At 51.2% G+C, this 25,119-nt stretch overlaps 1 protein-coding gene across 1 annotated transcript in view; it reads right to left on the minus strand.

The window, feature by feature from the left end:
* Positions 1 to 258: 258 nt before the first annotated feature.
* Positions 259 to 25,119, minus strand: part of LOC146801816 (zona pellucida sperm-binding protein 4-like) — a 30,022-nt gene continuing 5,161 nt past the window's right edge. The window contains exons 7-12 of the mRNA XM_085624042.1: positions 11,750 to 11,886; positions 1,752 to 1,941; positions 1,513 to 1,657; positions 1,270 to 1,348; positions 990 to 1,079; positions 259 to 481 (exon numbers count right to left, since the gene is read on the minus strand). Coding sequence (XP_085480168.1) covers positions 309 to 481; positions 990 to 1,079; positions 1,270 to 1,348; positions 1,513 to 1,657; positions 1,752 to 1,941; positions 11,750 to 11,886 — 814 coding nt within the window. The 3' untranslated portion in view covers positions 259 to 308. The remainder of the gene's footprint in view (positions 482 to 989; positions 1,080 to 1,269; positions 1,349 to 1,512; positions 1,658 to 1,751; positions 1,942 to 11,749; positions 11,887 to 25,119) is intronic.

Raw genomic sequence — 25,119 nt, forward strand, 5'->3', positions numbered from 1 at the left:
GGCAGGTTTCCTCCTCCTGCCTTCGTAGGAGCTTTGACTGCTCGACCACAAATAGAGAGCAAAGTGCAAAATGAGTACTTGGCCTCGTTGAGCTGGATCCATAGACTGTTGGGCCTGGGGCCATCAGGAGTATAAGGCCTCAGCCACCACAGTTGGACCCATAAGCTCAGCTTGCTCCATGGCCCTCTGCAAGGTGGTCTGGCAACCAGCTTCAGATCACCAATTCAACACAGTCAAGAAAGACCCTAGAACAAGCCTTTAGAACACAATCGTGATACTTTGTTGGGACTGGTATTAAACATTTTATTTTAGGTCGTCAACACTGCCATTTTGCATTTACGAATACTGCGGTGCTTCCAGAACCTAACAAATTGAACCAAAGCAAGACTGGCTGCAGCAAGAAACACCAGGAACCCGATGGCAAATACAGCTGCTCTGGCCCATCCTGGTACCAAGGGTTCTTCGGAGGTGCTTCGAGAGCCTGAGGAGGAAGAATACAGAATTGATGTTATACTAGGCAAACTAGAACATTGCTATTTCACTTCTCAATTACAATGTGCATGGGATGATTGGAGTCAGGTAACGGATGCCATAGACAGTTCTGGCCTACACCACTTCTTGGCGCTAAGCAGCTTACATCCATTTCTTGCATCCACCCCCCCTACCCCCCCAAAAAAAGTGTGTATATATATATATATATATATATAAATAATAATTCAGCGAGTTCACTCCCATTTAGTAAACAAACCAACAAGTCCAGACACTACCATTATTGGCAATAACTGATGGCTACAAGTTGTAGCACTTACATCCTGGTCCTAGGGACTAAAATTGATAATATGCAGCACAACCCACCGCACAGTGAAAAACATCCCTTCAACACTAGTCCTTAATCAGTAGCCATTCTACAGCGTCTAAAGCACTATTAAATTCAACCATCGATATCAGTGCCACTTGGTTTGTCCTCCCCAATTACTCTTCCCACATACCTGCCATCTCTCCTACTTTGATGTCAAAGTAGACCGGGCCCTCAGTCACAATATTTACATCCTTGGTGTCCAAATCCTTCACCATTCGCTCTGCAAAGAAAGAAACAAGCAAAGGTAGCTCAGAAATCAAAAGTGTGGTCTCCAAGTAGATAGTCCCATTGCATCTAGCTTGAACTAACAGTGTGCATCAAAGAGAAGCCATGAGCCAATAAACCCAACAACCACCAGCTCCCATCTCCGACAGGGCTCAATACAGTACACGCTAAGGACCAAGTCTTACTTGTCCTTGATGGGCAGTAAGGAGAGCAGGATCTCTGCGCAGAAGGGACACACACAGAGGCACTGCAGTGGAAGAAAACCTGCAAGAGAAGGTGGGAGAAGGACCTGAATACTCCATCAGCATCTATACCCAAGGCAGACAATTCATTCTGTGGGGAAGAAAGGGTCAGCAGAACCCACAAATTTAGGCCAGAAGTCTGCCAAACGAGTTAAAAAAGTGATATTTTAGCATGCGAGGACTCACCTGGCCCCCCAAATTCTGCAGATTGTTACCAACAAAGGTGAATGTGCTGACGGCAAAGCGCTGGTAGTGTGATGGTAATTGTAGCATAGAAAAAGCAGCACTGTTGAAGACCTGGGTCCTGTAATTATCTCCAGCATAGGGACATCTGGATCAGAAATAGAAAATAGAAGTAAAAAAAACATGGGACAAACCAGATAGGCAAAATCCATTCGCCTAACCAAACTTAATACCACACTCACCCTGCCACCAAGATGGGCCACTGCGGTTGCTGCATGGCATTACTGGAAGGGGTGGCCCAGCACTCATTCAGAACCAGGACCAAGTTGGGGTCTATGCGCTGCAGAAGCCGAACCTCCACAAATACAGGCTCCCGAAGGACCTTCAGCACTGGATACTCGCTGGTTGTGTAGTAGGAACTGTACATTTGATCTGTGTAGAAAGAACACACTGGAGGTTAGTACCAATCTCCAGGATAGTTTAGCCAGTTCTATGTTCTATCCAGTGAGGATTTCTCCCCCCCCCCCCAAAAAAAAAAGTTAGGCCCTGCATGTAGTAGTAGCATCTCAAACCAGCAGACGGGCGGTTTGGCAATATTCAATCTGCTACATCCAGGCTGGACGTCTATTGAATTCTACTCTCATGACCAACTCACTACTACACCAGAGACACCCAAAACGAAAATGCCCTGGCAAATAATGTAACTTTGACTGGGCATCAAAACATTGCTAGGTACACCCAATGGCCCCCTGGCTCTAAAGAACAAAAGAATCATGGTATAAAAGTAGGAGCCTGGCTCCTAAGAAATCAGAATCCTGTTTTACCACAAAGAACCTCTGCCCGACTAGAAGAAGAAGAAGACGCTGGAGGAGCTGGCCTGCTGCTTGCCTTGCTGAGAAAGGAGAGGAAGAGACTTGCTGAAAAGACTTTGCTGCTTTGTGCTTGAACATTCTCCAAGGGCTTGATCTGAGCTTGCCCCCTGAACTGAACCCCAGGACCAGTGGGTTCTCTGTGCTTTTGCTCGTCCTCCAATTCGAGCCGTGTGTGCATCCCGCTGGAAAGAGACTGCGCCCCTCATTGCCCCTCCTAGGACCGTGACACTCAGGAGCTTGCCTGCCTCAACCCCGTGAGAGCCCCGCTCCGTCCGGAGCCGCTCTCTGTCCCCGGGCTAGGTTGCCTGCACCCCTGTCACCGCCTGCAACTGGAGCGCGCTGAAAGCGCTGTCACCCCTCCCGCCGGAATCCTTCCAACGATCGTGATCTTCGCCGGGTCACCAGCTGCACGGACCGTGCCCTGTGACCCCGCTTCGTTATCCTTGGAACACCCCCAGGCCGCGCCGCCCCCGCTGTGGAGACCCCCCTGCACCGCCGTGCTAAGGGTCGCTGGCCGCGCCTGCCTACTTGCCCACACCCGCTGATTGAGGACCCAAGAACACTTCCCAAGCTGAGTCGCACCGACCTGTGCCGACCCTCCACATCACTAAAGGAGTTCCAGTATCGGGCTCGGGGCCCGCACCGCCTTATTTCCCCGTTATCCTCACCGCACCGCACGCCCGTCTCACCTCCCGCCGCCCCGGAGCTGCCGGGAGGAGCTGTGCACGGCGCAGGCGCGCCCACGACAGATGCGTGAGCCGCGGTAGGCCTGAAGTAAGTCAAGACTGGAATCCCTCAAGTGACATTGGTAAAAGACTAAAAGAAGTACCCGCTTAAAGAACTGCTTGCCTGCTTTATAACCTGGTGGCATCCAAACAACATTACTAGTCTTGTGATAAGTCTGCATATTAAGATAACTATTTTTATATAAAGGAGTGTATTTTCACATACCTAAGCCTGGTGTCCGTTTCTGGGGGGATTGATGTGTTTACTGTGTGTGTGATTATAATTGCTTAACCAACAACGCCTGAAGAATCGCCTTGGCTGCTCACGCCACGCACCTAGAGGGTGAGCAAGGGTCATTCCAAAAGGGGTTATCCTTTGCCCTGACGTGGAGGAGAGGGTCCCTGCTTGACACAAGGACATCCTTGCGCCAAATCAGAGATCCCCGACTCTAACATTGTTGGCAGCGGCTGGGATTTCGGATTTGTATTTGTAATTTGCATACAGTGAATTATTAATCACCAGATAGTGAGAGCAGACCAAGTAACGCAGCCACAGGTTTTCATTTTTGAACTGTTGAGACATCGACCATTACTGCAACCATGCCTGGCTCACTCCCTGCTGGAAGAGCACTCTCTGTGATTTCTGGAATGGATGAGGTGGATTGGGAGAGACTGGAAGGTTACACAGCGGAGCAATTGAAAGGCTACAGTGTAAAATTCAGAGTTCCCCATGCTGGATTCAAGAAGAAGGTCCAGTACACCAAGGCGTTGAGAGCCTGGAAGGAGTCAAGAGACCCACAGAATGCGGGGGACATCGTTCCACCCGACAACCTTGGGGAGCCCAGCAGAGTCCGGTCGCCAGAGGAGCTGGCAGACAGGGCAGCAGACAGGGCGCATGCAATGGAGATGGCAAAGTTGGCAGGACAAATGGAAATGGAAAAGCAGAAGTTGGCCCTGGAGGCACAACAACGCCAAATGGATCATGATATAAGATTGAAGGAGTTGGAGCTGAAGGCGAAAAGTTTGGACACCGCTCCTTCTGGTGGCAGCACTCCACCGGTGCAGGTAGAGTCCAAGGTGTACATCCCCAAAGATGTAGTAAAGGAGTATTTTAGAAAGGATGACATAGGGCAGTGGTTTAGAGCCTATGAGGTGGCCATGTCTTCACACCGGGTCCCTGAGAAAGACTGGGGAGCGGGGTTGTGGGGAAGGTTCCTTGCTGAAGGGCGTGACACACTGTTAGATTTACCCTTAGATCTCCAAGCCTCATACCCCCATATGAAGGAAGCTTTAATGACCAGGTATGGGTTAACTCCTGAGCTATATAGACAGAGGTTCAGGGAGACTAAGAAGATCCCTGAGAGTACGTATGTGGAGTATGTAACTTTTTTCTGCAGAGCACTGGATGGTTGGGTGAAGGGTAGCAAGGTGAGTGATTATCAAGGGTTGCTTGATTTAATTGCATGGGAGCACTTGTCCAGTCAATGTTTTCCTGAGCTACGCCAACACCTGATTGATAGCAAGCTGTCCAACCCGAGGAAGCTTGCTGAGGAGGCGGACCGCTGGCTCAGCACCAGGGTCCACAAGGGTCAAGTGGGAGACTCCGCCAAAGGTGGGCAGGGTCCCCCAGCAGTAGAGTGGGGGGGACAGGGGTAAACAAAGGGTTCCAAAAAGGCCCCCAAAGTAATCCCCAAGGGAACCAGCAGAAGGGTTCTCAGCCTCCCCCACCCCCGCAGCAGAACGGGCCCCGACAGGTAGGCCTGTTCCAAAGGGGCCCTTCAATTGTTATAGGTGTGGTGACCCGGGTCACATTGCCTCTGATCCTAAGTGTCGCCTGTTTGGTAAGACAGCACCCACTGGTGCTCCACCCCGGCAAGTAGCTAATATTAATTTTGGGGAGGAGGTAGCAGTCCAGGAGGGTGGGGGTCCTGGGCAGATGACCCTAGTCTCGCTAGGAGACAGTGAGATGGTCCCTGAAACCTACTTGCCCTCTAACACTAAGAAATATGGGCAAGTAGTGACCATCAATGGAAAGAAGGTTGAGGCTCTTAGAGATACAGGAGCCAGCGTGACCTCGGTGAGGCAACACCTGGTGTCTCAAGAGCAGATTGTACCCCATGCCTACTGTAGGGTTGTCAATGCTGACAACATAGAGAGTCGTTGTCCAATGGCTCAAGTTCCCTTTGAGTGGGGGGAGGTCTCTGGTACTCTACAAGTCGCTGTGAGAACTGACATGCCTGTAGACTGTCTGCTAGGGAACGACCTGGAGAGCTCCCCTTGGGAAAAGGTGGAGAAGACCACGCATCTGAGGATGTTGGGTCTACCCGACTGGGCGTGCGTGACCACCCGGTCCATGGCAGCCAATAGGGGTGTTGAGAGGGTCCTGGAGCCTGAGGGAGAGGTCCAGGAACCGGCCTTAGGGAGAAGGCGCAGGAGGCACGGGAAACCGGCCCCCGAAGTTCCCACGGCCCAGGAGGAAGTAGACCCTGAGGGGGATGCTCTGGAGCCTACCGGGGAACAGATTGCCGAACTGGGAGACCTGCCTGAGCTGACCCATTGGCAGCAAGAAGGAGGTCCCTCCAGGGAGGAATTCTGCAGGGAGCAGAAAGAATGCCCTTCTCTCGTGGGTATGCGGCAGCAGGCTGCAGACCAGGCCAATGGTGTTCAGGCCAAAACACACTATGTGTACTGGGAGAGTGACCTCCTGTATTCAGAGCCTAAGGCTGCTGAACCTGGGTCAGCCTGTGTGCTGGTGGTACCCCAGAAGTTCAGAACCTTCCTACTGGGGCTGGCTCATGATGTGCCTTTAGCAGGACATTTGGGGATGGACAAGACCTATGACAGGCTTGTCACCCACTTTTACTGGCCCCAAATGCACAAGAATTCAGATTCCTACTGCAGAACCTGTCAGACTTGCCAGGCAAGTGCTAAGAGCGGAGGGAAGCACAAGGCTCCTCTGCAGCCCTTCCCCGTGGTCGGTACGCCATTCCAGCGAGTGGGTATTGATATTGTGGGGCCTCTGGACCCCAAGACAGCCCTGGGCAACAGGTTCATCCTGGTCTTGGTGGACCATGCCACCCGGTACCCTGAAGCCATCCCTCTGAGGACAGTGACGGCCCCCGTGGTGGGACGAGCACTGATGGGAATTTTCTCCCAAGTGGGATTCCCTCTAGAAGTGGTGAGCGACAGGGGGACCAATTTCATATCCACATATATGAAATCCCTGTGGAAGGAGTGTGGGGTAACTTACAAGTTCACCACTCCTTACCACCCCCAAGGAAATGGGTTGGTTGAGAGATTCAACCGAACCCTCAAAGGCATGATCATGGGCCTAGACGGTCCAATGAGGCGTAAGTGGGATGTCCTCTTGCCATGCCTGCTCTTCGCTTACCGAGAGGTACCACAGAAGTCTCTAGGGTTCAGCCCCTTTGAGCTTCTGTATGGTCACCCGGTAAGAGGACCTCTGAGTTTGGTAAAGGAAGGCTGGGAGCAATCTCCCAGGAAACCTCCCCAGAATGTATACAGTTACATGCTGGCCTTCCGAAACCAGACTAGGCGTTTCAGGCAACTTGCTGAGGCAAATCTGGAAGCCAGCCAGGAGGAGATGAAGCGGTGGTACGACCGGAATGCCACTCTGGTAGAGCTTCAACCTGGACAAAAGGTGTGGGTCTTGGCCCCAGTGGAGCCTTGTGCACTTCAGGATAAGTGGACAGGTCCATTTGAGGTTGTGGAGCGCAAAAGTCCTATCACCTACTTGGTGGACATGCAGTCTCCCAGGAACCCTTTGAGGGTCCTACATGTTAACCGCCTTAAGCCCCACTTAGAGAGGACCGAAGTGGGCATGCTGCTGGCCACTGATGATGGAATGGAAGAGGAGACCGAGCCTCTTCCTGACCTCTTAGTAGCCTCTGAGAAAGATGGGTCAGTGGATGGAGTTCACCTCTCACCCACTCTGACGCCCGAACAACAGGAAGATTGCCGCCACTTGCTGGGGCAGTTTCCCGATAGGTTCTCCCTGGTGTCACAGATTGGTGCGTCCATGATGTGGACACAGGAGACAGCTTACCTGTGAAGCACAAGGCTTACAGGGTAACTGACAGGGTCAGAGCTTGCATTAAGGAGGAGGTCTCCAAAATGCTTGCGCTAGGGGTGGTTGAGTCCTCCAGCAGTCCTTGGTCCAGCCCCGTGGTCTTGGTCCCCAAAGCTGCTGCGCCGGGAGCCACACCTGAACTCCGGTTCTGTGTGGACTACAGAGGACTCAATTCAGTAACGAAGACTGACGCGCACCCCATCCCCAGAGCTGATGAGCTCATTGATCGGCTGGGGGCTGCCCGGTTCCTCAGCACGTTTGATTTAACGTCTGGTTACTGGCAGATCGCCTTGACCGATGGGGCCAAAGAGAGGTCAGCATTCTCTACACCAGATGGGCACTTCCAGTTCCGAGTCATGCCATTTGGAATGAAGAATGCCCCTGCCACCTTTCAGAGGTTGGTCAACCAGGTACTGGTTGGGCTGGATGCGTTCAGTGCCGCCTACCTGGATGACATCGCAGTGTTCAGTGCCACCTGGCCCGAACACCTGCGCCACCTCTGGGAAGTGTTGATGGCTCTGCGCCGAGCAGGCCTCACGATCAAGGCAAGCAAGTGCCAGATCGGGCAGGGTTCCGTGGTGTACTTGGGACACCAAGTGGGGAGTGGCAAGGTGGCACCCTTGCAACCCAAAATTGAGACCATCCTGGCTTGGGAACCCCCCAAGACGCAGACCGCAGTGAGGGCCTTCCTGGGGCTCACTGGGTACTACAGGAGGTTTGTCAAGGGCTATGGAACGATCGTTGCCCCCTTGACAGAGCTGACTTCCAAGAAGCAGCCCAGGAACGTGATCTGGACTGACACCTGTCAGAAAGCTTTCGACACCCTGAAGACTGCCATGTGCACGGCGCCCGTGCTTTTAGCCCCTGACTTCTCCAAGGAATTCCTAGTGCAGACAGACGCTTCAGAGCATGGTGTAGGGGCTGTTCTCTCACAGATGACTGAGGAGGGCTGGGACCAACCCGTAGCCTTCATCAGTAGGAGGCTACTTCCACGGGAAAGTAGGTGGAGTGCAATTGAGCGAGAAGCATTTGCTGTGGTCTGGGCGCTGAAGAAGCTAAGACCCTACTTGTTTGGGTCTCACTTCCGGGTTCAGACAGACCACAGGCCCCTCAGATGGTTGATGCAAATGAGGGGTGAGAACCCGAAGCTGTTGAGGTGGTCCATCTCCCTACAGGGTATGGACTTTACGGTGGAACACCGTCCTGGTACAGATCACGCCAACGCTGATGGTCTGTCCAGGTATTTGCGCCTTAGTGACGAGGAACCCCCTGGGCAAGGGTAGTTCTCCCCACATTTCAGCTGGAGGGGACACGTGTTAGACCTGGCACCTTGGCGTGAGTTTCCCTTCCACTTTTTGATGGTGTGCCTCGATTGTTTTGCTGGTGTTGTCCGCTCAGGCTAATCCGTGCCGCAGTGCAAGTGCTCCCTAGGTAAAGTGTACCTGTAATTGATGCTCATGATTGGTTTATTGGATTCACTGTCAGTCCCCAGTAAAGTGCACCAGGGGTGCCAGGGATTGTGAATGCCAATGCTGCTGGTGGGCTTGCAGCGCTGGTTGCGCCACCCACAGAAAGCGGCCTTGCAAAATGTGTCTAGGGTCTGCCACCGCAGACCCTGTGCGCGGTCTGGGACCGTCGCGCTGACTATGCAAGTGCCCCCACTTGCCAGTCCCTAAACCTTCCCTTACCTACATATTAGCCACCCCTACTGTAGGCCCAAGGGCAGGGTGCATTGTAGGCATAAGATAGGACATGCCCTGATGTCTGTGGCATGTCTTAGTAGTGAATTACAGCCATTTTCGTTTTTCACTATTGAAGGCTACCTGCTCTCCATAGGCCAGAATGGGCTGCTGGAGTCACTACACGCTGTGACCCCAGTGGACTCAGAGAGCATGGTAGAATGTCAAGTTTAGTATGCCTGAACTCAGAATAATAAAATACTTCTTGTAGTCAAGTTTATTTTAATATCCTGGGTTTGTAAATACTACTTTTAGAAAGTTAGTATTTACTGACCTGGCCATTTCAGTCCGCCTCTGCTGTGTGTGTGTGTGTTCTGCCTAGCAACAGTAAGGAGCAGGGTTGGGGAATCCCCAGACACAGGTTGGCTGCCAGGTGGTGGGTAGAGAGGTGACACCAGGATGGGTGGGAGGAGTACACCTTGACTCTTGAATAGACCTGTGCTCTGCCACCACAAAGCCGGCGCCGCCCCCTGTGGAGCGGCTGATGTCTCTGCCCTGCTGCTGAAAGGAAAGAGCAGAGTCACCATAACAAAGTGCTCCAGAACTGGACTGAGCCAGGCCCAGGCCCCCTGGCGCTAAAGAACAAAAGAATCATGGTATAAAAGTAGGAGCCTGGCTCCTAAGAAATCAGAATCCTGTTTTACCACAAAGAACCTCTGCCCGACTAGAAGGAGAAGAAGACGCTGGAGGAGCTGGCCTGCTGCTTGCCTTGCTGAGAAAGGAGAGGAAGAGACTTGCTGAAAAGACTTTGCTGCTTTGTGCTTGAACATTCTCCAAGGGCTTGATCTGAGCTTGCCCCCTGAACTGAACCCCAGGACCAGTGGGTCCTCTGTGCTTTTGCTCGTCCTCCAATTCGAGCCGTGTGTGCATCCCGCTGGAAAGAGACTGCGCCCCTCATCGCCCCTCCTAGGACCGTGACACTCAGGAGCTTGCCTGCCTCAACCCCGTGAGAGCCCCGCTCCGTCCGGAGCCGCTCTCTGTCCCCGGGCTAGGTTGCCTGCACCCCGGTCACCGCCTGCCACTGGAGCGCGCTGAAAGCGCTGTCACCCCTCCCGCCGGAATCCTTCCAACGATCGTGATCTTCGCCGGGTCACCAGCTGCACGGACCGTGCCCTGTGACCCCGCTTCGTTATCCTTGGAACACCCCCAGGCCACGCCGCCCCCGCTGTGGAGACCCCCCTGCACCGCCGTGCTAAGGGTCGCTGGCCGCGCCTGCCTACTTGCCCACACCCGCTGATTGAGGACCCAAGAACACTTCCCAAGCTGAGAGTCGCACCGACTTGTGCCGACCCTTCACATCACTAAAGGAGTTCCAGTATCGGGCTCGGGGCCCGCACCGCCTTATTTCCCCGTTATCCTCACCGCACCGCACGCCCGTCTCACCTCCCGCCGCCCCGGAGCTGCCGGGAGGAGCTGTGCACGGCGCAGGCGGTCCCACGACAGATGCGTGAGCCGCGGTAGGCCTGAAGTAAGTCAAGACTGGAATCCCTCAAGTGACATTGGTAAAAGACTAAAAGAAGTACCCGCTTAAAGAACTGCTTGCCTGCTTTATAACCTGGTGGCATCCAAACAACGTTACTAGTCTTGTGATAAGTCTGCATATTAAGATAACTATTTTTATATAAAGGAGCGTATTTTCACATACCTAAGCCTGGTGTCCGTTTCTGGGGGGATTGATGTGTTTACTGTGTGTGTGATTATAATTGCTTAACCAACAACGCCTGAAGAATCGCCTTGGCTGCTCACGCCACGCACCTAGAGGGTGAGCAAGGGTCATTCCAAAAGGGGTTATCCTTTGCCCTGACGTGGAGGAGAGGGTCCCTGCTTGACACAAGGACATCCTTGCGCCAATCAGAGATCCCCGACTCTAACAACTGACCCAAGTGCCCAGGCTGGAAACTGTAGATCATGACCTGGAGGGAGGGGGTCTGCGCTAGGGAGACTTTTGCCGCTAGAAGCTTGAGCTGCCAGTTCCTAGGTCCAAAGAAGGCGCTTCTCTGAGCATCAACAGAAGGCTTACGTGCTGCCAATATGGCAAATAAGAGGATGAGAAGATCACTTACGCCTTGCAGGAGCCAAAGCAGGTTAGAGAACAGCTAGTCTGAAGGTCAAACTTCAGCAGCCTTCATCCTCACAGTAAGATAACAGGTAATCAGGGTTTTAAGTCATATCCGTCATGTCGATAACCACGGTAATGCAGCCCCCAAGGATACACTGCTGCCAGTAATGGCCGATCACTTGTGCCCCAGTGAAGCAGAGCAGCACCAGGTCTCCTCTTCGGCAGTGATCAGCATAATGGCGGTGATGCAGCATGAACAGCTGGTCTCGATCTGATCAGAAACCTCCTGGTTAATGCAAGCTGGGGAATCACTAGGAGAAGTTACCCATGCAGTATTTTGCCTAAACGAATATAGCAAAACTACAGATACCTTTGGAAAGCGTTAACGTTCCACCAATAGCTGGGCAAAAGTTAAGTGGAAAAAAACAACACAATACTCTCGAATGAAAGCGGCCTCGAGCCAATTAAGAGGGGGGGTCAAATACCACCCACCACAGCACCAGCAGCAACCCAGCCACCGCCAGCACAGTCCTGATAGCAGGAAGATACTAGGATTCCAAGAAGAAGTTGGATTCACAGTTCAGTACTAACTCAATATTTAAGCCCAGTGACCATTCTGTAGAGCAAGGAGTCCAACTGAACAGAGATGTTGAGCTCAGCCAGGTGAGATTTTAACCCAGGATAGGTAGAATGGTCAGTAATAGATGCATCAACCATCTGGTCGGCTATTCAAGGACACGCTTCAGGCCCCGTACCTTTCGCGAGCCTCATCTCCAGGAAGAGGGGTCCAGGGCTACTCACTGGCAGAGGTGGTGGTAGCGTGAAGACTTCCACTTGCAGTGGGAGAAAAGCACCGCTGGTCCTGCTGCTGAAGGTGCAACGCACGGTCAACCTGAGGAGTAAAAGCAGAAGCATCAACGACTCAATGCAGCGGGCAAGAATCAGCACAGAGGGGGCACTGCTTAATTTGAGCAGGTGGGGTCCACCAGCACACAGTTTTGGGGAGCTTCACTCAGATGCATGCAAAAGACAACAGTAAGGAGAAGACTGAAAAAGGCGAGAAAGCAGGGATCAGCAAGAGGGAAATAAAGGGGCACCAGGGTCTGGTACTGGGTTCAAGAGGCATGAGGTGGATGCAACAATGCGCAGTCTTGGGGCCCAATTCACAGAACAAACTTAAGACTAAATCCTAAACTTAGTACCATTCTGGTATTCACAGAATGAACTTACAACTTTTGCTATTCACAGAATGAACTTAGGACTTTTGCTATTCACAGAATGGATTTACGACTACTAAACTTACGTCCGCACCTGGGCCGGAATTTCCGCACTCTGGCCAGAAATTCCACACCCGGGCCGGAATCTCCGCGCCCGGAGCGGGAAGTCCGCCTATGGGCCGGAAAGTCCGCTCACGGGCCGGAAAGTGCGGCTACAGGCCGGAAGTTCCGATTGCGGGCCGGAATGTCCGATTTGGTGGCCATTGATCATGTGAGCCAAGGGTGAACACCTGTCCAAGTCCCTACCATCCCCCACCATGCATCAGCTGACACACTCCAGCCAATCCTAGCTCGGCAGCCTGTATAACTGCAGAGCAGACACACACAAACCCTTTCAACAGGTCACTGAATGTGTTTATTGCACTGCCCCTTGCCATGCGGCAAAACGACTTGAGGAGGAGGAGAGCCAGAGCAGAGAGGATCTTCAGACAGAGAATCAACTTATTTGGAATGTCCAGTCAAGATGTAAGGGCCAGGTACCGTTTCCCTCCAGAAATCATCTTGGATATGGTATGTGAGTGGGAGCAGGAACTTGACTCCGTGACCTGCTGCTCACATGCAATACCAGCATACCTAAAGATCCTATCTGCGCTCCATTTCTTTGCCACTGGCTCATTCCAAAGGGTCTCCAGTGACCATGTGGGCATATCCCAGGTGAGCCAGTCACGGTGCCTGCATCAGGTACTGCGATGCATCACTGCAAGATCCCACCACCACATACATATGCCACCGACACTGGCCCTGAGACAAAGGGCAGCACGAGATTTTTCTCATTGCACAATTTCCACGTGTGCTGGGTGCAATTGACTGTACCCATGTGGCCCTTCAGCCACCCCGCCACATTGCACACATCTTCTGCAACAGACACCGATGGCATTCCATCAACGTACAAGCTGTCTGTGATGCCAGAGGGAGGTTCATTGATGTGTATGCGGTGTTCCCCGGCAGTACCCATGACAGCTTCATATTCCGCATGTCACCTCTTGCCTGGCGGATGGCTGCGGGAGAATTTGGCAACATGTGGCTACTGGGTAAGTACCAAGCATTAGAAAGGAGGAATATGTGTTTTTGAAATGTCTGAATGCCCCCCAACATTAACCATTGTACCATAAGAATCATAAAGCTAGATACAGGGCCCAACTGACAATGCATGTAATACAGTATAGATCATGTCCTGTGCAATTCAAAGAGGGAAATGTAACCAACTGCCCTTTCCCCTCTACTCAGGTGACACTGGGTATGCACTCACCTCACATCTCCTCACCCCTTACAGGCGTGCAGACACTGTACCACGGCGTAGGTACAATAGGGCACACATACGGACTCGAGCCATCATAGAGCGCACTTTTGGTCTGTTGAAGTCGCGATTCAGATGTCTCGACCGTACAGGGGGGGTGCTGCAGTACTCCCCAGAAGTAGTGTGCAAGATCATTTTAGCCTGTTGTGTCTTGCACAACATTGCCTTAACGCATGGCTTACAGATACCGCTGGAACCTCGGCTAGCTATGAATCTGGGAAACCGGGCCATGGCACATTACCGAGGTCAGGGCATGCAAGTCCGTGAGCAGCTCGTTGCCACGTTTTTCACATGAGCAACCTGTAGTGGAATGGACTAAATGTGGATTGCTGTCTGTTGCCAATGATGAAACTTGGATATACACGACTGTCAATAAATTCCTTCCTGAGGCAACTTTGCAAGCCACACTAACTGCATGTTAATCACAGCTCTTGACAGTAGTCAAAAGGTTGAGCCTGCTTCAGCACATGTGCCCATGTCAGCGATCAGTGTAGTGGATGTCCCTAAAGAATCTATTGCCGCAGATGGAAGAGGATACATGTACTGAGAGACCTTGCGGGACCTCATGAGGATGGGTCACTTAATCAGAAAAGGCCATAACCATAGCATTGTCGGCCCTGTGCCATCAACAGATGTGACTCCCCCCAATTGATGCACCCACGACGTGAGTGATGCAATGGGTCAATCAGACACCATGCGGCAGGTCAATGTGGGACTTGCGCCCCTTTCACGCCGCCGTTGCGTCCCTTTTGGGATGCAGCGGCGGTGCAAAGCCAGCGCCATGCTGCGGGGTATGTACTATATGACGCATCTGGGAGATGCGTCACGTTGTAAAGGCCTGCGCCACATGTAGGCGTTCTGGCGCAGCCTTCCGGCGCAGGGACGCCTCCTAAAAGTGCTGGGTGAAATCTACAATATTTCACTCAGTCACTTTTAAGGCCATGCTGCGTCAAAACCCTGCGCCTGCTTGAAGCAGACGTAAGGATTGACGCAGCATCATAGGGATAGGGCACCCCCGAGCCTTGCTGGAGCTGCGTTGCGCTTGCGACGCAACTCCAGCAATGCGCCGCCTTTCCAACGGGGGATGCGTCACGCATCTGCACATCCGAGCACCACGGTGCACCACATTGTCAATGCGGCGCATCTGTGTTGGCGCACGGGTGGGCAGATGCATCGCAACTCTTCTGACACATCTCTGCTGATTAGCAGAGATGCGCCAGAAGTCGTAAATCTGCCCCCATGTGTCTGTGATATATCCACACTTCTCCAACCCAATGTTCCGTAACACAACTCTGCAAATGAGCACCTAATATGGACTACATGTACCATAATGCAAAGCAGGAGAAACAGAAACAAACTGCAGATATGTCTTGAAATGGTCTCTTCCCCCTCTTTTCACATTTTAATAATTCTCACATGCACTGTCTTTTCTTTTTTATCCACAACAGAACAGCAGGGTGGCAGTAGATTTGATTCCTGATTGTGGATGGATCTGGATGAATACAAAATGGCTGCCAACTATTTCCTGTGATGTATTTCCTGCCTCCAACTCCCTGTCAAACATTTCCTGTATGGAATTATATGTTCCGGGTCATTTTCGGAGTTTACGGCCAAAAAGCGGAAGTTCCGATTACGGAGCGTACGGCCCGTGTGCGGAACCCCCGCTCCGGAACCGGAAACTGCGCTTACGGGCCGTAAACTCCAAAAATGACCCGGAACACATAATTACATTCAGGAAATGTTTTACAGGAAGTGGGAGGCAGGAAATACATCACAGGAAATAGTTGGCAGCCATTTTGTGTTCATTCTGAGTCATCCTCTATCACAGACACATCCTTCTTATTATCCCCATAATGGCTGAGGGTTACGAAGAGAAGGCACCCCCTTTCACTGAAAGTGAGTTGAACATCTTGGCTGAGGGGGTGCTGGCCAAATTTCCTCAGCTATATGGGGACCCTAAACACCAGCTGAGCAATGCAGCCCGGGCCAGGCTGTGGGCCAACATCGCCGAGCGCTGCAGTGCAGTGGGAGTCCACACCAGGAGTGCGAGGGCATGCCGCAAGCGCTGGGAGGACCTAAAACGGTGGGCCCGGCACAAGGCTGAGGAGCTGGTGGGCCAGTCTTCCCAGCACCATGTGCATCTTCCTCGCCTATCCCCACTGTACAGGAGGGTCCTGCGATCAGCTTGGCCGACCCTCCATGCTCAGCTGGAGGAGCAGGGACATGGTAAGTGCATCATATGCTAAATGTGTCTGGGAGTATGATGTGAGTGAAACAGTGCTGTACCATTGTGTGTCCGATGCCTCTATTCACAGATTCCATGACCATGCAGCAGTCACCAAGCTTAAAAAGGCACACTGTGGCATATGGACTGTACAGGGCAGAGTGCATTTTGGGAGTTGGAGTTTCGTCATGACAACAGGCTAAATGAGCCATAATTGTGCATTTATACTGAAATCTGCTCCTCCCGCACCACTACAATTGGCACTAGGAAATCATGTGTGCATTGGATGAGCAATGGTACAGACACTGTCCAGTGTGCGCATGGCAGGCCAAAGGGTATTGGATGCTATGACTTGCATTGCATTTTTAGAGTTTGGGTTCCAATTGTGACAAAACATCATGTGCCATGGAGTCAAGACAGACTTTGACATCCTTGCATCACTCTTAAGCGCTTCTAAATTTGCAAGGGGTGTCCACTGACAGACGTCTCAGCCTCAGTGGCCTGTTTCACATGTACAGGTAGCGGTCACTAAATTCCCCCAGTGTTCAGCGGTGTACTGCATTACCATATCAGTCACCAAAGCCAATATGTGCCACTGGATTGTCAGAATATGTGTGGGGACAGCCAAAGGCTAGACTCACAATTTAGCTACAGAAATAGGCCAGAGCCTCAGTGCATGTATGACCCACATTCGCCACTTGTCGTGTCCCATACAATGCTACAAAGCAGATGACACTTGTCCAGACCTTAAATAGCTGCGACTCCCTATGAATGGCCATAATCTGAGATTATGGACTTCATGTTCTCCATTGGTGGACTGCTTTTGGAACCTGTAGCTGTGGCAGGACACACAGATCACCAGATTGCCAGGTTGAGGGTTGGCCAATACAGTTGTGTAAGCCACACACATCCACGTGAGATGGCCATGTCAGACTCAATCCAGTAAATGACGGTGAACATACACGTAATGTCAGCTCATAGACACTGACAACTATTGAGTGTGATCAGAGGAAAATAAGTCTGACCTTGGCTCCTCTATGAATGTGTCTCGTCCTGCATGACACAAACATAACATTCGGATTTTGCTTACATTTCAGCAGGCACAGCTGGCGAAACAGAAGGGCAGCAGGACCAGGTCCGGAGTGCGAGGCCACCAGTGCGGCGGCGGCTACACCCTCTTTCCACCAGCGAGGATGAGGAGGGACCCACAACATCACGAGGCAAGGGGATTGCGCCCACCCGGACTGACAAGGGACACCCTGATGCTGGTGCCACATCCCGGGTGGAGGCTGCAGACATTGAATCGGGGGGGGGGGGGGGCGGGGGGTGAACACGACACCTCGGACCATGAGGTGTTGGAGAGCTACTCTCCTCAGGACTCTTCACCTGTGGTCCCTGAAGAGGTGTCCTCGGGGCAGGCCAACAAACAATCTGGGCCTGCCATCATCCCCTCCCTACCTCTAGAGTTCCCCATTCCATCGGGGGACCCAGCTGCATCCCCTGCAACCAGTCCCCCTCATCGTAGCCGCCAGCTCCCCAACATCATTGGCTCCGGACCTCAGGCACCCCATCCCTCCTGTCCCCCCCAGGCCCCTCCCGGTGTTGTTCCTCCTGTGGCTGTGCCAGTAGACTTGATGTGGATGTGTGAGGGTCAGCCAGACATGTCCGCTCGCATCCAGCTACAAGTGTGTATGGAGGTACGCATGATGCGAGAGGACATGCTCCGATGTATGGCCACCCTCGCCACCAGCATCAATTCACTGACCACAGCCATGTCGTCTGTTGTCGCCCCAATCCCTTCCCATACCACTGTCAATGTCTCCCCCTGTCCGTTGCCCCACACTGTTTCCCCCCGTACTCCTCGTGTGGCACGAACCCAAGTGGTGCCTGTTCCTGCACCCGCCAGACGTGTGCCTGCATCGGACTCTGAGGATCTGGACATTGTGGTCCTAGAGGATGACCAGAAGGACACTTGACGTGAACAATTAGTTCATTTTCCCCTTGTAAATAGACTGTTTTCCCTGACGTGTTATATTTTTGTTGCCCCACCCCAATCCAGGTTCCCATCTCCCTCTGCATTAAGATCATCATTTGTTTTCCTTTCTCCCTTCCAAACGGACGGTTGTTCTTTTGTACCTTCTTAAAATACAATTAGGAATACTAATAACTTCCACTTGTTTGACTTCATTCTGAATGTCTGGTTCTGAAAATGGACACATATTTGGTGAGTCATCTGCTATGCACATAATGGCTTGTTGCAATGATGGGTTACACTTGTAACTGTGTCACACACACACACATACATACATACCTTCTCACATCTCGAGGCCACCTACATCGTTACACAGAACATGATACACAACAGAATTTTATTTTTGGTAGGTGTTTATTTGGTGCACACACAATCACGTGATCACATTGTCCTGGGTTCCTGTCGCTGGTGAGTGCGACGCCGCAATTTGGGTTGGGGGGGGGGGGGGGGTGACCGCTCGGAGTGCTCAGGTCTGGCGCGCCGCCTACGTGAAGGTGGGTACTGTCCAAGGGACTGTCCAGGGTCATCCACATGTGCTGGGGCAGATGGTGTATGCACACTTGATGGTTGTGCCTGGACAAGGGCAGGTTGTGCATGTGGTGGGAGTGCCTGTACAGGTGGTGGTGGTGGTGGTGCTGGTTGGGCAGGTGGCGGGAGTGCCTGTACAGGGGTTGCTGGTGGTTGTGCACGTGGTGGGAGTGCCTGTACAGGTGGTGGTGGTTGTGCAGGTGGCGGGAGTGACTGTACAGGTGGTGGTGGTTGGGCAGGTGGCGGGAGTGCCTGTACAGGGGTTGTTGGTGGTTGTGCAGGTGGTGGGAGTGCCTGTACAGGGGTTGTTGGTGGTTGTGCAGGTAGGGGCAGTGCCTGTACAGGGGTTGTTGGTGGTTGTGCAGGTGGCGGGAGTGCCTCTACAGGGGTTGGTGGTGGTTGTGCAGGTGGTGGGAGTGCCTGTACAGGGGGTGGTGTTGGGAGTGCCAGTTCAGGCCGCTGGTGTGGAGGTCTCCCTTTGCTGTGTTGGTGTGCAGTTGGTACAGGTGTGGGGATGTGCTGTCCTGTGGGCAGATATGATGGCTCCCCTCCCTGTGTTGACCGTGAAGGGAAAGGTTGGCTCACTCTCAATATGCCCTCCATCATCTTCATGGCCAAGGCATGGTGTCTTGCACTCTCTTCCCTCTGGATGGATAGCATGTCTCGCATATTTCTGGACATGTCCTGCCAAGTCCTATCCATCCTATCCAACACTTGGCTCAGCCTCTCCACCGCCTGAGGGAAGTGGACCATGTCCTGCAGGGAGTCCGACATGTTGGACAGGGTAGCCCCTATGGCACTAATATCCTGCCTCACATCGCTCTGCTGTTGGAAGAAATCCTGCTCCCACTGGTCATCACAGCCAGGTGCAGGCCCTCTCTGCAGCGGTCTGCCATGGATGGGATGAGCAGGTCCTACGGCAGGGGGTGGGAGGTGGGAGCCTGTGGGCAGGTGAATGGTGCCCAGGGGATTCCGGCAGCACAACAGGGCTGGTACTACCCCCAGATGGTGGAGAGGATGGCAGGGATACACTGTCTAGGGAAGAGTGGGTAGGGGAACCACCATGTTGCTCCTGGACGTGAGGACTGTGAGGGAGTGATGTCTGTGTTGTGATGCGTGTGTGCTGTGGCTGGTTTGCTCGAGTCTGGGGACAGGCCATGGTATGCCTGGGAGGAGGCTTAGGGACGTTGCTTGGCAGAGGAGTTGATGCCCTGACCGATTTAGCCAATCTGGCACGATATCGCGCATTGGCATCTTCATCGTCAGACATGTAGTCCTCATCATCCACCAAGTAGAGGTCCTCAGGAAATTCATCCTCCTCCTCCTGAGCAGTGCTTGCAGCCGACATCACAGCTTGGAGGATCAGGGGATTCTCCCCTCTGATTCCACGTCGGCCCGCACTGGTCATAGGCCTGTCATCCTCGTCATCAGCATCCCCTGGAACAGAGGTTGCAACTGTATTAGGGATTGACCTGGTATGACATGTGGTGCAACACAAGGGTTTGTATCAACTGTACTTTGCATCAACAGATGAGGATCATGTAACCTGTGTAGGGTACCACCACAAATGACAGCTCACACCATAGCACTGAGGTGTTACACAGATACAGGCAAACTCACCAGCTCCAGCCACAACTCTGTCCCTTGGTGTTCCCCCCTAGTGTCACCTGCTGGACCTGTCTCCTCACGGGCCTAGCTGTCCCTGAACCAGCAGCGGCAGAGGGAAGTGACAACATTCTCAATTATCTGCATCACCAATTGTCAGACAGGCACATGACACTCCTGATTTGTATTTCACTTTGTACACAACAACTGCTGATTACATGCAGAGGGGAATCAGGATCTCTGTCATGGCTTTGGAGTCGAAGCCAGTGACACACCTCATGCCAGAATTACCTGAAGGACGGGTACGCGAGGGTTGAACTGCAGCAGCCAGGATGTCATTCAGTCCCCGGGATGGTGCACGCTGCTGGGGTGTAATCCGGTCAGCAGCTGTGATAAGACATACAGGTCTATATTTTGCAACCACAGATGGTAGCTCTGAGCCAACATTTCATTCTCAATGACTATTTGTGGGTAATCCACAGATGGTAGCTCTGAGGCAACATGTCATTCTCAATGACTATTTGTGGGTAATCCAGAACTATGGGCAGCATGTTTAGCTCCTGAACTTTACATTTGGGCACCTGCTCACATGCAGCAGTTGCCAGCCGTTCCCTCCACACAGCAGTGACATCAATAAGATGACACATCAACAGACACACATGTATGAGAAGATTACTGATAGGAAGGGATAAATGACCCGGATTCCTCCCCATTAAACTGCTATCACCTTTGCCATTCAGACTTACATATTTCCAGAGTCTCATGTTGTTTATTGACAAGTAAGAAAGGGTTTCATGTGTGAGATTTGCAATAGTCAGGGACATGATGTTGCTCATTTGTGCTTCCCCACGCATGAAGTCACACATATTTGTATGAGAGAACACAGATGTCTTATATCCATCCTTTGAGTGGTCCTCTCTTTGCGTACTCTATTTCCCAGATCATGGTACTACTTAGCTGACGACGATTGGTGTCTTTTACAGCAGACATCCAAACCTCATATGTCAAACACTCACCTATACATGTGAATACAGTAGGAGAGGAGGCAAGCGGAATGTAACATTTGGTTTATACTCACACATTGCGGATAGGCTTTGATGCCTTCTGCCTGCACTGGATTAGCGTGTTGCTCTTCTGCCTAGTCATTTAGCAGGTGTAACTGCATGAAGATTCACCTTAGCAGCCCCTACATTCATCTCAAAGGTACACTACTGGCATCAGTGTTGGCCTCAGCCATGCTATTTTCATCATGGTGTTTCCTATCATTGAATTGCAAGCCGGTTGTGTTTGTCACTTCATATGACTCATGGTACTATTGAATGTCCATTCTGCACTCACTTGGCATACATTTTGTGTCATCCTTTCATTAGCCACCAGGGTCTGATCTTGCATGGGTTCAAATGCCATATGTGAGCATATTGTGATGCAGAACAACAGTGTTGTAATACACATGCAACATACGGGGCGGACTCGAAAGGCACATATCATGAGCAGTCAGCCTGATATATTCTTGGGTTCCCCTCCCTTGGCCCAGCACGGGAACAGTGTGTGGGCCCTGAACAGATGTCACAGCCAACCTTGTAGCAGAAGTCAGTGTGTGTCTTTGATTCTGGGAGGACCTCGTTGTACCTACTATGATAAGTGTGTTTTGCTACTTAACATTCCTGCAGCCACATGTGATGCACTAGATTTCTGGCACAAAGGATGAGCACAAGCAGTTGTGGGCACCAGCGTCGCTGAAGTGTGTTATACGTAATTTCATGATTGCTCCCACATGACTTCGAATGGGCCCACTACCTGGATGCAACCAATATCACAATTACATGTCTACGGATCCTGATGTGAGGTCCACTATCGTGTTTGGTTGATGGGCAACACAAACGCCAGACAATGTAAGTGGTACATGACCAGCTGTGTGGACTGGGAATTTGATCTATATTGGAAACATTCAAAGTGGACAGTGTATGCATTGTCAATACTAATGACCCTGGGATCTCACTTGTTCGTCATTGCCATATTTCAGTCAATTACTTTGATTGATTACGTCTACAGACACCATTACAACATAGTGGGGGCACCCTTTTGAGTAGTTGTGGCACTCGATAACAGGATTGGATTCCCAGGTCTGGGGCTGTTGCTGTAAAACATGTCATGTTCCGCAATTATGAAGGTTTGATGAGCCAAGACATGTAATATATTGTCTTCAGCTGTTCACAATTATAATTAGCTAAAGGTGGATGTCCATTGACTACTCCAATAGTAATGCAGCTATTTGTTCATCTCTGGTTGACTTTCATATGTGGGCACTATATGTCCCTCGGTCACTCCTGACAATGTATGCATTTTGACCATCTCCTGGCCACTTTGACTTACCAGTCGGTGAGGGTGTACGGTGGCGATTCCTCCCAGTCAATGCAGGGACCTCTGCTGCGGCAGTTGTCTGTGCTCTGGCTGAATGTGTCAATGGGTGAGAAGAGAGAAAACTAAACATCTGGAATATGTGCTTGTGGAACATTTCTGTGATTTCCCCATTTCTTCTGCATGCTAACAGTGTTATGCAGTACTGCTGCTGACTGGGCAGGTAGGAGCAGTGGTGTATTGGGGTCGTAATGGCGTGGCAGGGTGGGAAATGTACAACAGAATAGGTGTCTGACTTTTGGATCAGATGATTCTCTCACCTTCTGCTTTGTGCTTTAAGCTTGCACGGGGTGATTTACTTCTTTGATATTTAGTGGCAGGTTTACACGCCCCTTGTAATACATTTACACTGCAGTTGCGTCACTTCTGTTACACAGCGGTGGGGTAATACAGGTGACACATTTAGACTTATTCCCAATGTTATGCATCTATGGGGATGCCTCACGGTGTGCGGTCCTGCGCAACATTAAACATGCATCAGCTGTGATGTAGGCAGGGTGTGTGTTTATTTGGTTATGCCTCGTACAAGTGATGCATTGTAATCGACGGCATTTCACGTAGTCACTTTTCATAGAGTGGTGCCATGCAAACTTAAACCAGCTTGAGGCACATGTAATAAGTTGCCCTGAATGTTAGGTGTAGGCGGTCCATGGTCATTGTTGGAGTTGCGTCACACTTGCGACACTACTCCAGCAGAGCATCCCCCTAATGCCATCAGTTGCGACACCCATCTGTCTATCCCAGCGCCACAGTGCACCGCATTGTAAATGTGACGCATCCGCGGTTGCACAAGAGTTGGATTGCGTGTGGCATTGTTACTGGCGCATCTCTGCTGATTTGTCAATTGCTACTTAGCGGGCTGGTGTATTACTACAACTGGACAGTGGCCATGTTTTCTGAAGTGGGGGAGGGATTTGCCATTTCCATCGCTAAGGATTGTGGGACTTGTAGTGCTACATACAGAGGGTGATCAAAAAAACTACCTGAACGAGTCAAGTAGACAGGAACCTAACCGGGAAAGACAAAAGGTGTAGGAAACAATTTGATCCTTAATGACACCGTTTTAGAAAGAAAGGGAAGGATTTTCTCTTTCTATAGTCCCCTCACTCACCAGGGTTTCCCCACGGTGACATGCTTCATCATAGGGGTCCTCCCAGTCCTCTACGGACTGAGGCGTGCTACGACTTGCGGTGTTACGTAGGAGCACTAGAAACTTGTGGACTATGTGTAGTGAAAAGTGAAGTAATGGTGGAGTGGGATAATTAAAATAATCAGCTAGTGGGCTACAAAATAAACTTTATTGGTGCTCTAAGCTGAAAAAATTAAAAACGGGGTAATATGACAAGGGACCCTAACTGTAATGGAAAGGTGTGCCTAGCATATATTTAGGTCAACTAGTTTCGAGCTTCCCCAGCTCTTCGTCAGGACTACACTGGGACCAGCCCAGTGTCGAGAAACTTGCCACTCCTAGTCAACCTCATTAGGTGCAATACGTGTGATGCCACAATAATAAGGCATGCGTTTTTTTAAAAAGAATACATACGTAATGTACGTCAGCACAATGGTCTGTAAGGTACAAAACAACAGTGTATTAGGGAGAAAAAATATATATAAATGTATAATGTAATACGTAATTGTCACTAAAAATTTTTGTGAGCACACTACACCCAAGTGTATGCACACTTTCTTATCTGACGTGCCGCTAAGTGAAAAGGAGAAGAAATACAATTATTCACTCCATGCCGGCGCGGTGCTAGAAAAGGTGTGCTGAAATTCATAAAAATTATTAAGTCTGACTAAGTACACACATAAAACGACACACACCCAATGACTTCAACTGGGTTGTCTTGGAACATATCAAGAATCATCCCATCATTAAGGATCAAATTGTTTCCTACACCTTTTGTCTTTCCCGGTTAGGTTCCTGTCTACTTGACTCGTTCAGGTAGTTTTTTTTATCAATATATTAGTGGAGGGTGAACCTAACCTCAAACCTCTACCTTCCCCTTATTTCTTGATAAATACATACAGAGGGTGACACAGGAGTCTCTGACTGACTGATTAATTTATACACTTTGGACTACTTCCTTTTTCACACTGACAGTGAAACACAGACATTCTATTCATGCACTTTATCTTTTCATCCCACTTACCTGGTACCACGTAGCGGACGTCACTGACAGGCAGCCCATGGACCAAGTGGGGGTGTATGGTTGTCAGGATATCCTCCTCCAGTGGGGTGAGGCGGATGCGTGGTCCACAGTGTGCGGCTGGGAGGATCCGTTGTAATTCAATCCTGGAGTATTTCTCCTTTACCCTCAGCCGCTCATCCTGCCATTTTTTTTTTAGGTCCTGGACAGTGCGCCTCTCCTCCCCCAATGCTGTGACAGCAGTGGATAATTGCTGCCACAGGGCTGCCTTCTGTGTCCCACTGGTGCAGTAGGGTGGGAGTCCATAGAGGCTTTGTGGTGCCTGACAATGAACTCCACAAGCATGGTGGTCTCCTCTGCTGTGTAGTTCCTCTTTCTCTTCAGGAGGTCCATTTTTCTTAGCCAGTCTCTGCTTGCAAATACAAACTGTGTGTGGCCAAACCTGTTCCTTCACTGTGTGCTGCTTTTAAATGTTCTTTGCTGCTGGTCAATGAGTGTTAATTGGCTTCAGCTGGATCATGGTGGGGGATGGTAGGCACTAGCAACATGATGGCTAACTGGAGCAGTTGGCTGGGATTGGCTGGAGTGCGTCAG

This window comes from Triturus cristatus, chromosome 8, assembly GCF_964204655.1.
Source record: "Triturus cristatus chromosome 8, aTriCri1.1, whole genome shotgun sequence".
NCBI classification, from domain to species: domain Eukaryota; kingdom Metazoa; phylum Chordata; class Amphibia; order Caudata; family Salamandridae; genus Triturus; species Triturus cristatus.